At 34.1% G+C, this 14324-nt stretch overlaps 2 protein-coding genes across 2 annotated transcripts in view; one reads left to right on the top strand and one right to left on the bottom strand.

Moving 5' to 3' along the window:
- Positions 1 to 14324, bottom strand: part of LOC145232178 (intersectin-1-like) — a 66982-nt gene that overhangs the window by 9886 nt on the left and 42772 nt on the right. The window contains exons 22-28 of the mRNA XM_080096714.1: positions 6377 to 6500; positions 4052 to 4192; positions 3189 to 3327; positions 2710 to 2873; positions 1949 to 2158; positions 1418 to 1528; positions 884 to 1097 (exon numbers count right to left, since the gene is read on the bottom strand). Of these exons, the coding sequence (XP_079952840.1) occupies positions 884 to 1097; positions 1418 to 1528; positions 1949 to 2158; positions 2710 to 2873; positions 3189 to 3327; positions 4052 to 4192; positions 6377 to 6500 (1103 nt within the window). The remainder of the gene's footprint in view (positions 1 to 883; positions 1098 to 1417; positions 1529 to 1948; positions 2159 to 2709; positions 2874 to 3188; positions 3328 to 4051; positions 4193 to 6376; positions 6501 to 14324) is intronic.
- LOC145232182 (uncharacterized) lies at positions 8736 to 14150 on the top strand. Its single transcript, XM_080096720.1, has 6 exons — positions 8736 to 9051; positions 10530 to 10674; positions 10803 to 10895; positions 12769 to 12891; positions 13098 to 13224; positions 13714 to 14150. The coding sequence occupies exons 1-6, from the start codon at positions 8855 to 8857 to the stop codon at positions 13986 to 13988; spliced, it is 960 nt and encodes a 319-aa protein (XP_079952846.1). The 5' UTR covers positions 8736 to 8854; the 3' UTR covers positions 13989 to 14150.

The following is a 14324-nucleotide window of genomic DNA, read 5'->3' as shown; positions in this document are numbered from 1 at the left end:
TCGCAAAAATTGGACTGCAACAGTAATTTTGTATTGTTGTGTGTTTATTTTCTTTTTTGTAGCTTGTTGCTTGCTGTAGTGCACCTGTCGGCCAACGGTTACTGTACTACAGTATTTCTGCAAAGAAAAAGAAAGTACAAACTGACTTAAATTTGTCTAGAATATGAAAACATCATTTATGTGCATACAGAAGCAGGTAAAACAGTTTTTTTTCCTTGAAACATTTTTAAACACTTTAGTCCAGTAGTTCTCAACCTGTGGTATGCTTACCATTAGTGGTACACCAGGGCTTTTCAGGTGGTACATTAGTAGCTTTCTGATATAATTTAAGTCACATCGAGAATGATCAACTGACTCAACTAATCAGCCCTTGTTTTACGTAGAACCCATGTATTGGATGTTTTTTTAGGAATAGCTAACATTATTGGTTTCAAAAATTCTTAGGCTGACGTTCAAGGTGGTATGCAATCAGTATAGGGTTGAGAACCACTGGTTTAGCCTATGTTACTAATAATGCCTCATACTAAATGAAATTTGTCAAAAGACAAAAGTTGGATTTAAAAAAAGATCCTTGTACATTCTAATGTTAGCTGGAATGTGACTTTGAATCAATTATGATTTCAGTAGGTGGTCAAAAGCATTTAAAACATGGCTGTTGTCTGCTTGAAAATCAATCCTCTTAAAATCTATTTTTCACTGTTTCTAATTGAAACTCAAATTTGTCTTGAATGTAACAATCTGTACCGAGCACTGTGATACAGTGCATTTGACATAAACTCTACATATCAAACATAATCTGATCGCTACATAAAAATATTGAATTGCATCATGCTATCATTATCGAAATTCATACACCTATATGAAACACTAAACTAGGACTTACAGTGATTTGCTGGCATGTTCTGAACATAGTTCGATGGAAAGAGGCCAGAAGCTGATCCTTTTTCCAAAGTTCCTTTCCACCAATCACTGTCACTCTTGTCATCAACAATTATTACTGCACCACGTTGAAATGTAAGCTCGTCGGAATTCTGAGCAGCATAATCATACATGGCCATCACTTTTAACACTGCAGGTGCTGGTTTGGCAGCAGGAACCTGTAGGTAAGGTATAAACTGTTAGCAACAAGCTAGAACAGCAAAAAAATTAAGTGTAGTTTTAGGGTTATGAGATCAAGGAACATTAGATTTGAAAGTTGAATTAACTAATGAATTAAACAAAGGTGATACTGACACTTATAATAATAAAATCATTTTTAAATTGTTTTAAAACAAAACAGTTTTAGTTTTTACATGTGTTTTGATTTAAAAAATGTTTTGGTAAAAAACACAGTTGTACTTGGTTAACAAAACTAATCTTAAATTGTTTTGCAACAATTGTGCAACAAGTTCTGTCCATTCAATAGTATGAGACAAACCTTTGCCTTTTTCATTTCACTGGGAGTTGCCTTTCCACCAACACCTCCTGATGTCATCAGTTTGACATAATTAGCAGGAAACCAACCAACTTGTTTTTTCTTTCCCCTTGCCTAAAAATATGTCATCATTTTAAATTTTACTTTAATTTTTTTACAAGTTTGCCAATGACAGATCAGACCAGCATCTTGTCTTAATCAACAGTGTGCAATTTATATGGTCTCTACTTAGAATAATATTATTGCTTTTACCATCACTTTATAATATGGATGTATTGGTGTAGATATACTGCAAATCGTCAAGATCTTCCAATTGTTTTCCTGAGAATTTCTATCTGTTAATTTTCATATTCTATAGACTTGCTTGTAATGATATATTTTGCTTTATCTCAAAAATTTAAATTTATTCATTGAAAAACTATTTTGGTTTCGATTTTCAGCATGATTAGTTTTCCAGCAACAGCGAAACATCTAAGGGCTAAATTTTGTCGCAGTAAATTGGTATACCTGGTCAAACGCACAAAATTTACACACCTGTAGTTCACCCTCCCACCATCCACTATCATTCTTTTTGCGAATGGACACTACTTGTCCGACTTGCAGAGTCAGCTGCTCAGAACCAGTAGCCTGATAGGCAGCTATCACCGTGGCAACCTCTGGTTTGGAAAGGGTGGTAGTTGATGCTGGTGCAGTAGTAGATGATGATGACACAGGGGCAGCTTTCTGGACATTGGTAGCTTGGGCCTAAATTAAAAAGCTTTGTCTAGGATTTTTATTAGCACTCAGATGCCTAGAAGTAAAAACTTTACAGTGCTAAACACAAAATTGTATTTTAGTTTGCTCTTTTCCTTAATGGCACTTAACCTAATTGTCAAAAGTATGAGTGGAGTTTATTCTCTTGGTGAAAGAACATGTAGCAACACAATTACAGCTGCACCGCATAATAAAGATTGTGGCAGGAGCTCAACAAAGAGTGACTGTGAGTATAACTTAACTGGAGGGAAATCTTGTTGCAAAACTATTACTTTATAAGGCCTGTTTGTACCACTAAAGAAAAACATAGTTAATGCAAAACTTCACATGTCTATTTGTCACATGCAAAAATCTGTAATAACTCTTACTTGACAAATAGGACAGACATAATAAAATATATAGGCCCAAAACTAAACAGACACAGCGGAAAAAGTTGACTATAAATTGATTCAGCAAATTTTACTGCCTATATTATTAAATGGTTTGTATTGCCAGTCACTTCCATGGGCAGTCAGTGTTTTTTAATACAAAATGATACTTACAGTTTTTTGTAATGTGACATAGTTGGCAGGAAAGATGCCAGATTTTCCATTGAGTGATCCTGTCCACCATTCTCCATCCATATTTGTCACAACAATTACATCACCCACATTAAATGAGAGATCCCCAGATTCAGTGCCAGCAAAGGAATACGACGCAACATAATCTACAATATAAAAAAGGCAAAGATAATAACATGATTAAACCAGATTTAGTTTATCCACATCTTTGCCTAATTTAAAACTCGAAGTACAAATGATTTGTAATGTGTTAAGGCTTAAACCAATTGATGGTTAATACGGATCTTTGCCTAATCCAGACAAATAGTTGAGTCTAAATGGATTAGCATTAACCAATGTTTAACTGCACCTGTAATAGTAATATTTCAACTATCATTTTCTTTTTGACAAATTTTTTTTTACTGTGTTGTTTTAAAAAGTTCAAGAGTGTGTTATATCATAGTTGTGGAAACACTACTTACTCTTTTTGACTGAACCTCCACTAGGTGGTGCTGGTGCCTTACGCTTTAGCACTGGAGAGTTTTTAGGTGAAGCAGGTCGAATGTTGACTGGAGTGGTGGAACTTAGCTCCTTGACATAGGACTTTGGAAACCACCCAGACTAAAAAATACAATGCTGTTATTTTATTTGTGGAAAGAATGTTTATTTGGCTGTGCCCAAAATATGTAAAAGTGAAACATACTTGTGCTGAAAGGTTTATGATTAACATATATATAGATCCTAGTACTAGTAGACTATCTGGCCAATACAATGTGTTTTTTGGCCTTGGAGAACGTGAAGTAAAAGTAAGTTAATGGACAAATACAATAACATTACATTCAAACAAAGAAAAAATCTTAACCTTCCATCACACTATCATCATTTTTGACTATGAGTGCTAGCAGCTACAAGGTCAAACAAAGCATTTAACAAAAAACCCTTTTATTTGATTTCACACAGCAGAAACTAGAGAAGTAGCCTACTCATAAATATGATGTGTTTAAGCATATTTGCAAACAATAAGAAAACGCTTACAGCAACCGAAAAAAATGTAGTCGTTGAATGTTTTGTATTTCGTGCCATGTAATTGAATTCATTTCAAACCCTGCAATATGACTGCACAATTCGTGTTCTTGTGCTAGAAGTCTTATTGCTTTCGGTGCTTTATAAACTTTGCTTGTTTCATTTATTTCATTCAATTGATTTGTTTAGATCTAATATACAGTTTTTAGTTGTTACCGAGCACAGTATGTAGTTTTACCAAGCACAGGATTCACGTACATTTTTGCACACAAATTATTTTATAAACCTTGCTCAGTAAAATGTGATATCATTTTGTTCTTACCTTTGATTTGCAGTAACCAAACCACCACATGTCCTGCATCTCAGAAACTGCAATGATGTCATCTTTATCGAATGTCAAGTGGTTTTCTTTCTTCGCAATCCAAGGATATATTGCTCTGTAACGCTGACCAACAGCTGGTGGCTGAAAAAATAAATATATATTTGCAGCAACAATAAAAAACAAAAAACATTGTTGAAACAAAGGGTAATAAATGACTTATAAAATATGTCACAAAAAACTGGTTACTAACCAACTTTAATTGTAAAAATAGTAAAAGTAGTTTTAAACTAGAATGGTGGCTTTCTGATATACTTCCATTTTATATATTCTATACGATATTTACCAATTTACTATACACATCATTTGATCTACACATATGATTGTTTTTGTAAACAAAAACTAATGGGTCCCCACACGCGTGTTTGTGCGGATTTACGGTAAACAAATGTTGCGGTGATTTTTAAATTCTTAAGAACAAATTTTTAGAAAGCGTTAACCCAACAATGAAAAATTGTGTTGTATTTTTTTGCACTATTATTGTCGTATAATTACAAAAGCATTAAAAAAGAACGAAACAAATACTTTCAATTTAATCTCTTGCTTTGACCCAGATATTGTCGTCCAAGGTCGGGTTTTAAACACAATTTTTTTCTAGAAAGCTGTAACAGTTGTGTTACAGACAATTAAAATACGATTTGCTGCAAGTGTATACATAACTTTTCATTTAACTTTGTTTCGCAAAACGAGTTTTTCATTTAACTTTGTTTCGCAAAACGAGTACCATTGGCCTGTAGTAACCTTTAGGGTGCACACACCAAACGACTGTTTGACCTTTTGACACCGTTTTCAATAGCACGCCGTCCTTGGTGTTCAACAACACCGTTTGACCTAATTTATACATGCCTTGAGTATTTGATTCAAAAAAAAACAAAAAACGCTACGTTATGGCGAAAGAAAGTTCTGAACTGTGTTAGTAATACCTACTAATTGACCTTAAGTAACCCGTGGTCATGCAGCGGCCAACCTAACAACGAGCATTTAAAAAAAACTTTTATCTTGCAAAAAAGTCAAGTTTATTTTTTCATATTTAGTTTGTTTAACAAAGTTTTGCTTGACATTATACGAAACCGAAGCACGCTTATTAGGTTTAAATCGCGTCATATGTGTGAAACCTTTGCCAAAACTGAAAATGTGAGTGATAACTTAATAAAACGACATGCATTGCTGTGCAAAACAGCTGATTTCTAATCACCGAAACGACGTCTCGTAAAACGTCTGTCCGACGTCAAGCTGAGCCCTCCCGCTCTGCCCTATTATTCGTAAACGTACTCTCTTGGGACTTCTGCCTACAGTGTCTTTCTTGACCAAACGAGCGTTAGACACATTTACGTTTCGGGGGTCTGTGGGTGTGTCGCTGGGTCATTCGGGGTCAAACTTCAGGTGGATCAAGTTCAGATTAATATCTAACATATGTCCAAATTTGAATAAATTTGAAGCACTCTTTCTTTACTAAACGACCGTTACAAACCAGCGTTAAAAATTTTACGTTTCGGGGGCCTGTGGGTGAACCGCTGGGTAATTTGGGGTCAAACTTCTGGTTGACCAAGTTTGAATTAATATCTAACATATGTCCAAATTTCAATAAATTTGAAGTACGCTTTCTTCACTAAACGAGCGTTACAGACCAGCGTTAAAAATTTTACGTTTCGGGGGCCTGTGGGTGAACCGCTGGGTAATTTGGGGTCAAACTTCACGTGGACCAAGTTTGGATTAATATCTAACATATGTCCAAATTTGAATAAATTTGAAGCACTCTTTCTTGACCAAATGAGCGTTACAAACCAGCGTTACACAGAAAAAAGAAAAAAGAAAAAAGAAAAAAAGAAAAAAAAAATACGGACAAAAACAATATGTGTCCCCTTCAGGGAAGGGGACCCATAATTAAACACAAAAGATTTAATTCAAAGCCACTTAAAAAGCTTGATTATTGCCTTGAGGAACTTCCATTTTTTTAATATGCAGCTTCAAAAATATAGGTATGGTAAAAATACTTAGTTTATCCTCTGATTGTATCACTAAGTTAACCACCACACAGAAAAACAGATGCTACAATACTGGATTTCAGGAAGATTTAATGACTTGAACATTAAAGTACATGTTTTGCGGTTGCTTATTTTTGTAATTGCAATTTTCCTGTATTAAACCACTTAAGAGCTGCTGACCATTTGTCAAGTGCCAAGGATCAAGACGTAATGTAAACACTGACACTTGAAACTGGAGGCACTTTCAACATTGTGATCTTGACGCTTTGCTGCAACAACAAACCTTGATAGATGATGTAGAGGCAGTTGTTGAAGGCGGTGCTAATGATTTGGCGGTGGACAGAAACGCTGAAGGTTCACTTGATTGCAGAGCGCTTGTAGATACAGGTGTGACCACAGCTGGATTTCTAAAAAAAGAAACATGTTTTTTTGAGTGATATGACGAACCAACATTCTATTTTCAGTACAAGTCTGATGACTACATTGAAACACATATTCTTTGGCTCAATTGAAGTCAAAAGCACTAAATACCATTGTTGATAGTTTACCTAGAAAACACAGCAATAAATTTACTTTTTTCCTGCTTACAAATATAGACTACATAAAACACTTATAATTATACAATTATCAAAGCAAAAATAATTGTTTGTAACCAATAAGGTACCAAAAAAACTGGGTTATACAACTAAAAATAAGGTGTAGCATGTTTAAAATAATAAACATTTAAATAAAGATAGACACCCATTACCTAAACCTAACATGGTTTATTGGTTTGTTTACACTAAGAATATTTACAATGATACATGATAGTAGAAGACCACAACAAGTTAGCTAGGTAATAAATTCATAGAACTACAACAACATAGAGGTAACAACAAAAATCTCACACATTATTTGCACTAATCCTGAATTAAACATTCATCATAAGTTAAGCTGAAAATCCAAAACAAAATTACTGCATGCCGGAAAAAATATTTGTTTACTATCCTCAGCTCATCTGCTCACATTAAACCTTTTCTGACCTTGGAAGATCGCCAACAAATTGCCAAAAATGATGTAAATGCTTTCGCGTGGGTCAGGTTCACACAAAAATCTGTCAGCAAACATTCATATTTCATGACACAAACGCTGACATAAAAGAGATCTCATAAAGCCCGACACATGATCTAGGTAACATTACACCGCAAGGGCTTTTGGGGATCACAAATGTTCATATTAAATGGTTGTGTGACTAGGATGCACAAAATGAAATGTTAAGCAGGTACCTTCATGCTAATGGACATCAGCCAGAATAGCACAACTAAGATTAAGGTTTCAGATGTTACATACATACATAAGCAGTTATAAAAGGATAGAACTAATTGGAGGTAGTCCATCAAATTGTTGTTAACAAAGCACAGGTTACACAATTTGTGTTGGTATCTTTTTCTGTTTAGGTATTAACTACACAACAAAAGTGTTGGTGTGTGGTCATAACAGGTGACTTAGTGAAAGCCACAAATGGCTCTGAATTATGTATGAATTAGACTGAGTGGCTATGAAAATATTGTGGGACAGTTGAAGTACAACAACAGGTTGTGACAAGCCCACAATAGACGTTGTAAAGCCTTACTATTTCCTAGGTATTTTACAACAGGTTTTATAGCCACTTGAGAATGGTACAGCAATGGTTTGCTGTCAAAATTATCTTAGAAACTTAGGGAAAAAATGCTTTTTGAGAGAACAGAATTTTTTTTAAGAGAACTGATTAGAAAGTTGACCGCAAATATATTGTGTCAGAAAAAGGAAGTGTTTATATGACAAAGGATACAGTTTTACTGGTAAATGAAGATATTAAGTGTACTTTCACCATGTTTAGAATAACATGCTTAGATTTATACAGTATTTGCTTTTTTGAATGCAAATTTAAACTTCTACCATATTGATTTAATAGTGCAGTATCAAGCACAAGCAAACAGTATTGCGTCACAATGTAAGCACCATTAAATAACCAAACAACTTGAACTGGTAAGCCAGACCTGATTTAACAATCATTGATTTCACTTTAGTCAAGGCAACAGATATATATCACCTTATTGCCACCAGTAATTAGACATTCATAGGAAAAAGGCCATACAATATGTGACAGGAACTTTTCTCATAGTCATTGTGTGAGTAGAATTGTAGGCATGGTTGGAAATTAAAGGCAGGCTGTTTACCATGGTGTTGCTATGCTCCAGCGAATCAGTTAAAACCTGAAAAAGGCTGATCTTATGAGGGTGACAGGCAACGTGAAAGCATCCGAAATTACAAGGGAATGCCCCCCGAGTTAAGCCATGCTTCACAGATTCTGTAAGGGATTTTTGGGGTGCGATTGTTTTCAGTTCTATTGTTGTAAAGACAGTGAGGTAGGCTAAAAGGGATTTGAATTTCAGGTATAGTCAGAGCTGCCCTTTTTGTCAGTATGTAGGTTTTTAAAAATTCAATTTTACACAAGAAGACTGTTTTTAAGGTCTGCTACTTCTGAGGAATACAGTATTGTTGTGCTTATTAACATTTCGTAGCTTGTGTATTGAATTTTGAGTTATAAGGTTACATTTTGGTTTTAGCTTGTTCTTTTATGAAATTATTAAACTAACTTTAGTATGTGTCAGTAATTAATTGCTTCTTAATACTACAGAGTAAAATTTTACACATAAAAAATTGCTTCGGAATAGTACTTCATGAAAATGGTAACCAAAATTATACAAAGCTGACTATTTGACCTTTATGTTGTTGAAACATGGATATTAATCCCAAAAGCTTTGCAAGTTCAAGAGAGTCCAGAAGAACTGAATACACCATAAACCGACTGGACAGTACTCAAAAAACAAGATGCACTTCTATGCTTCAGCCGTTCCTTATTTGGAAAGTAGTGGCATTGGTGGTGATAATCATATTGTATATTGTGGATTTAACATCAGGAAACTCAAAGTACAGGTACATGCTACCTATTACTTTATCGTAAAACAATGTGCTATTCATGTAGAATGGTCTACATTTGCAATTTATTAAAATTTGAATCTCACTGCTCACTGCTTGGTGGATGAAGACTATGATGAACCCTGTGTTGATTGATTTAAGCCCATGAAAAACATTAAATTGTTAAAACTGAAATCAGAATGGCATCACAGTGAACAAATTGTTGAGAAATTAAATTGAATGTGATTTCCTTTTAATTGGTATAAACACAGAAATGCATTTCAATAAAAATAGCAGAAAAATGTTTTAGTTTTAGTTTGCAATCTTGAGTAAAACAGATGGAAACCTTGAAAATATATAAATAAAACTTAGCAACAACAAAAAAACTATGCTTTAATGAGGTAGACGGGCCTGCCAGGGGTAAACATTAGGCCATATTTACACACCTAATTACTTTCTACAGGCTGTTGTCTATTACTGTTTATTAGGGTCTTGGGCAAATATTGACTAGATTGGAGATGCCAATAAAGTCCACTAGTTAAGCTTCCCTGTTTTTGTCAAGCTATAGATTTGAATCCTAACTCAACATTCCCCCCTACTGATAACTTTTGTGTGGCTTGCATTCACATTCTATACTGAATAATTGAATGTCTTTGCATACATAGATTGCAGTAGCCACATCTGTAAATAAGACTTTATCAACTTGTAGGTCAATATGTAATTTTTGTGAGGTACAAAAAAGTTATTTTTGCACTTTGTGATGACATATACATGTTAGTTTTGTAGATTTTTGTTGCTAATATTGGCACTCAGGGACTTCAAAACAAGTAACTGAGTGTTGTAAAACATAAAGTCAATTAGAACAACAAATTCGGGTTTCTCTTCTTATGGCCTGCCAAGTTTTTATCAAACCATTATGTGGCTATTCATACCCTCAGCTTTATCCAAAATGAAATATTGTAGTGTAATTTTTAGGCCCAATGATCACCAAAAGGTAAAGCAAGGCAATATTCCTAAATACCTTTACCAAAAAATCATGTAACTGTATTGTGATGAAACCCTAAAAGATACAAAGCAGTTTTGGAAATGCTTGTTTTCGGTAAATAGAAGAAAGGAAAAGTTCCAATACAAAAGACCACATGATCAGTGAAAGCATACCTATGAAGTGAACCATGAAAACATAACAAGCCACAGGGACTTTCTGCTGAAAAATTAGCGCACAACATTCGCTATGGTTATATTAACCTCACTCAAGCACATAGGTGATACTCAAAGAAAGTCAGAAAACACCAACAGAAAAATTTAATTTTACACTATCTATATTTATACACATCGCTGCAAAATCTGGTGCATACATTACGTTATGTCAGTTATCTCTGTAATAAAGAGAAGAATCAAAAACAATAAATAAAAATCAAGTCCACTGACAGCCGAGTAAAAGCATAAAATATAACATTTTTCATAACATATTTTCTAAACAACAACTTTTTTTTCAGCTGCCAGCATTATGTCTCAGGGATGGACCTACAACCAGTATGCACTGAAAACTTTCTGCCAGTGGGACTCACAATTGCAATCATGGTTTTGGAAATACTTGCTACAATACCTAAATGTCCATTTCTTCTAATTGCTATTTGTAGGGTAAGCACACAAAAATGTAAACCATAAATACCATTCCAACTTAAGCACCTACAGAATGTAAAAGATATTCTCAAATATAGCTTCAATGAACTTATAAGTTCAAAAACATTTAAATTCACTTTTTTCAGATTATTCAAATAACTGGAATTCTGTTTTTAAAATACACAATTCAGAAGCAACTGTATCACCAGCTTATTGATGGAAGCTTGACACCAGCATATGTAAGTTTTCTAAAAGTCTTATACTATATGTATAATTTGGCTTAAATGTAAATTCTACAACAGTTTGTTAATTTTGTTTTAAACATTACCAAAAATCAGTATTTGTTTGGAAAAGCAATTTATTTAAGGCATTTCTTGGATTATTATGGGTCCCCTTCCCTGAAGGGGACACATATTGTTTTTGTCTATATTTTTTTTTTCTTTTTTTCTTTTTTCTTTTTTTCTTTCTAACGCAGATTTGTTCCCACGTTTTGGTCAAGAAAGAATGGTTCAAACTTTTTCAAATTTACATACATTTAAGATATTGGTCTAAAGATGGTCCATGTAAATTTTGACCCCGTTTGATCCCGCGGTTCACCCACAGCCCCCCAAAACGTGAAATTTTTAGCGCGGCTATTGTTCCCACGTTTTGGTCAAGAAAGAATGGTTCACACTTTTTCAAATTTACACACATTACAGATATTGGTCTAAAGATGGTCCATGTGAATTTTGACCCCGTATGACCCAGAGGTTCACCCACAGGCCCCCGAAACATAAATGTGTCTAACGCTCGTTTGGTCAAGAAAGGCACTGTAGGCAGAAGTACCAAGAGAGTAACTCACTGGTTTACGATAGCGGGAGGGCTCAGCTTGACGTCGGACAGATGGTTTACGAGACGTCGTTTCAGTGATTAGAAATCAGCTGTTTTGCACAGCAATGCTATGTCGTTTTATTAAGTGGTCACTCACATTTTCGGTTTTGGCGAAGGTTTTACACCTATGACGTGATTTAAACCTAATAACCGTGCTTCGGTTTTGTATATGTCAAGAAAAACTTTGTTAATAAAAGTTAAGATGAAAAAATTAACTTGAGTTTTGCCAAATAAATGTTTTTTTAAATGCTCGTTGTCAGGTTGGCTGCCGCATGATCACGGGTTACTTAAGGTCAACTAGTCGGTATTACAAACACAGCTCAGAACTTTCTTCATAACGTAGCGTTTTTTTGACAATCAATTTAGGAGTCAATACTCAAGGCATGTATAAATTAGGCTTAACCGTATTGTTGAACACGAATGACGGCGTGCTATTGAAAACGGTGTCAAAAGGTCAAACGGTCGTTTGGCGTGTGCACCCTGAGAGGTTACTACTGGTCAATGGTACTCGTTTTGCGAAACAAAGTTAAATGAAAAACAATTTGTTATGTATACACTTGTAGCAAATTGCTTTTTAATTTAAAGTGTCTGTAACACAACTGTTACAGCTTTCTAAAAAAAATTGTGTTCAAAACCCGACCTTGGAGGACTATATCTGGGTCAAAGCAAGAGATTAGATTTAAGTCTTTGTTACGTTTTTTTTAATTTTGTAATTACATGACAATAATAGTGCAAAAAGAATACGAACATTTTTTTTATTGTTGGGTTAATGCTTTCTAAAAATTTGTCCTTAACAATGTAAAAATCACCGCAACATTTGTTTACTGTAAATCCGCACAAACGCGCGTGTGGGGACCCATCAGTTTTTGTTTACAAAAACAATCATATGTGTAGATCAAATGATGTGTATAGTTAATTGGTAAATATCGTATAGAATATATAAAATGGAAGTATATCAGAAAGCCACTCTTCTAGTTATGTAGTGGGTTGAGTAAGCTTGTTTAAATAGTTTTATTGCAGGAATGTTTCATGTGACAAAAATAAATTTTTTCATTCACATCAAAACCAGGTTTTTAACCTAATGAGATTACATGTGATTTATTCACAAAATCATTAGAAATCAGCTTTACAAGCCAGTTTTGTTCACATATCACCTTAAAATCTTAAAACAAATCACATTACCCATGGTTTAATTTCTATTTTGAGACTGTTAATGTAAAATATTATTTTGGTTTGTTGCAGTATGGATATGCAATGTTGTGTGGGCTTGTCCTTGCTGACCTTGTTGTGGACAACAGAGGAACAGAGCTAAAACATCACATCTTTGCAATAGCATCAGTGTCTGTCATATCATTTGCTTTGCTGGTGAGTGTATGCATAAGCTCTCTGCTGCCCTCTTCAGCAAAAAAATATTTTTAAGAATTGATAAGAGCTTGTTGAAAGCACCACAGCAACACCAAGTGTGTGAAATAATGTTTAGTTTAACATTAAATGCCTGTTTAAAAAACATTTTGTAATGCAGGCAACCTTATAAGTTTAACATGGGTTTAATATACTTCTTATTTTTCCAGTTAACAGAAATACTTGTAAACAAATATCAAGGTGATGTAATTTTGATGGAACTGGTCATCATATTTGCACCTTTTGGACTTTTTCTACTCATTTTTAATGCAATTCTTTTCAACTGCTTCACTACAGGTCAGTTTAAAACAAAAAGGAAAAATTTGTTCAAAAAAGTGGCCGAAAAATAAAACAGTTTAACAGTAAATTATTTGATCTAATCAAACAAATTATTAACAAAAACTTTTTTCTAAACATCTTGAGCAAGTGAATGTTTGTTTCTAAAATGAATGTTATCTTTTGGATTTAAGTATACCAACAATTTTATATCAAAGAAAGCTTCCTTTTTGGGGGCACAATCTTATTTCATTGATAAATGTGTTTTCACAATGAAAAATAACATTTTATCACAACAAGAAAACTAATGATAAGCTGCAGCTGATGAGACCTTATAGGTTGAAACAGTGTGCACTGTCTACAGCATTTATTGACTTGATGCTATTACAAGACAACAAATCCTACAAACAAATTGTTCAATTTGGCCTAATTGTTTACACAAACTAAAAAAGACCAAAAAGACATGTGCTGAAGTAAAAAATGATTTGACTAATTCTTGCTTTTTTACAGTTTTGGAACACAGCCTTGACCCAAGATTTATTGCTCTAATCATAACTGCTTTACCGCTGACCTACATCTTAGTTGGTGTATCCAAGGATGCATTGATAGGCTTGCAACTGGGCACACTGACCACTGGGTTTCTTATGTATATTTGTACATTTACTGCCTGGTGCTTAACAGTGCCTAAAGTGAGAGAAAAAACTGGTGAAACCCTACTAAGCACTGTACAAGTTATCAGAATGCAAAGAGCCCCCTCAAATCTAATCTCAGACAAAGAGTTCTAAAGTGTTGCTGAAGTTTGTTTTTGTTGTTGTTGTTATTGTTGGTTGCCACTTTTATGCCAAAGTGCATTTGTACATTTACTTTTCACTGACCAATGCATTTAAAATTGTGTTTTGTTTGTGACATTTGTATAATAAAGCATTTTGAGCTTTAATCTCGAGAAACAGTTTCTGTTTTTTTTTTGAAGTTTTTGAAGTGATTCAATTTGTTTACTGGTAGATTAAGTCAATTCATGCAACATTATGTTTCAAAACTAAAAATATGCAAACTCCATCATTAAAATTGCAAGCCTGTTTACTTGAACACTGAGTGAAATTGACAGGACATAAAACAAAATA

Source organism: Phallusia mammillata, chromosome 6, assembly GCF_965637545.1.
Source record: "Phallusia mammillata chromosome 6, kaPhaMamm4.hap1.1, whole genome shotgun sequence".
Classification (NCBI taxonomy): domain Eukaryota; kingdom Metazoa; phylum Chordata; class Ascidiacea; order Phlebobranchia; family Ascidiidae; genus Phallusia; species Phallusia mammillata.
Note: the sequence above shows the minus strand (reverse complement) of the source record. Positions and strands in the feature narration are given on the sequence as shown.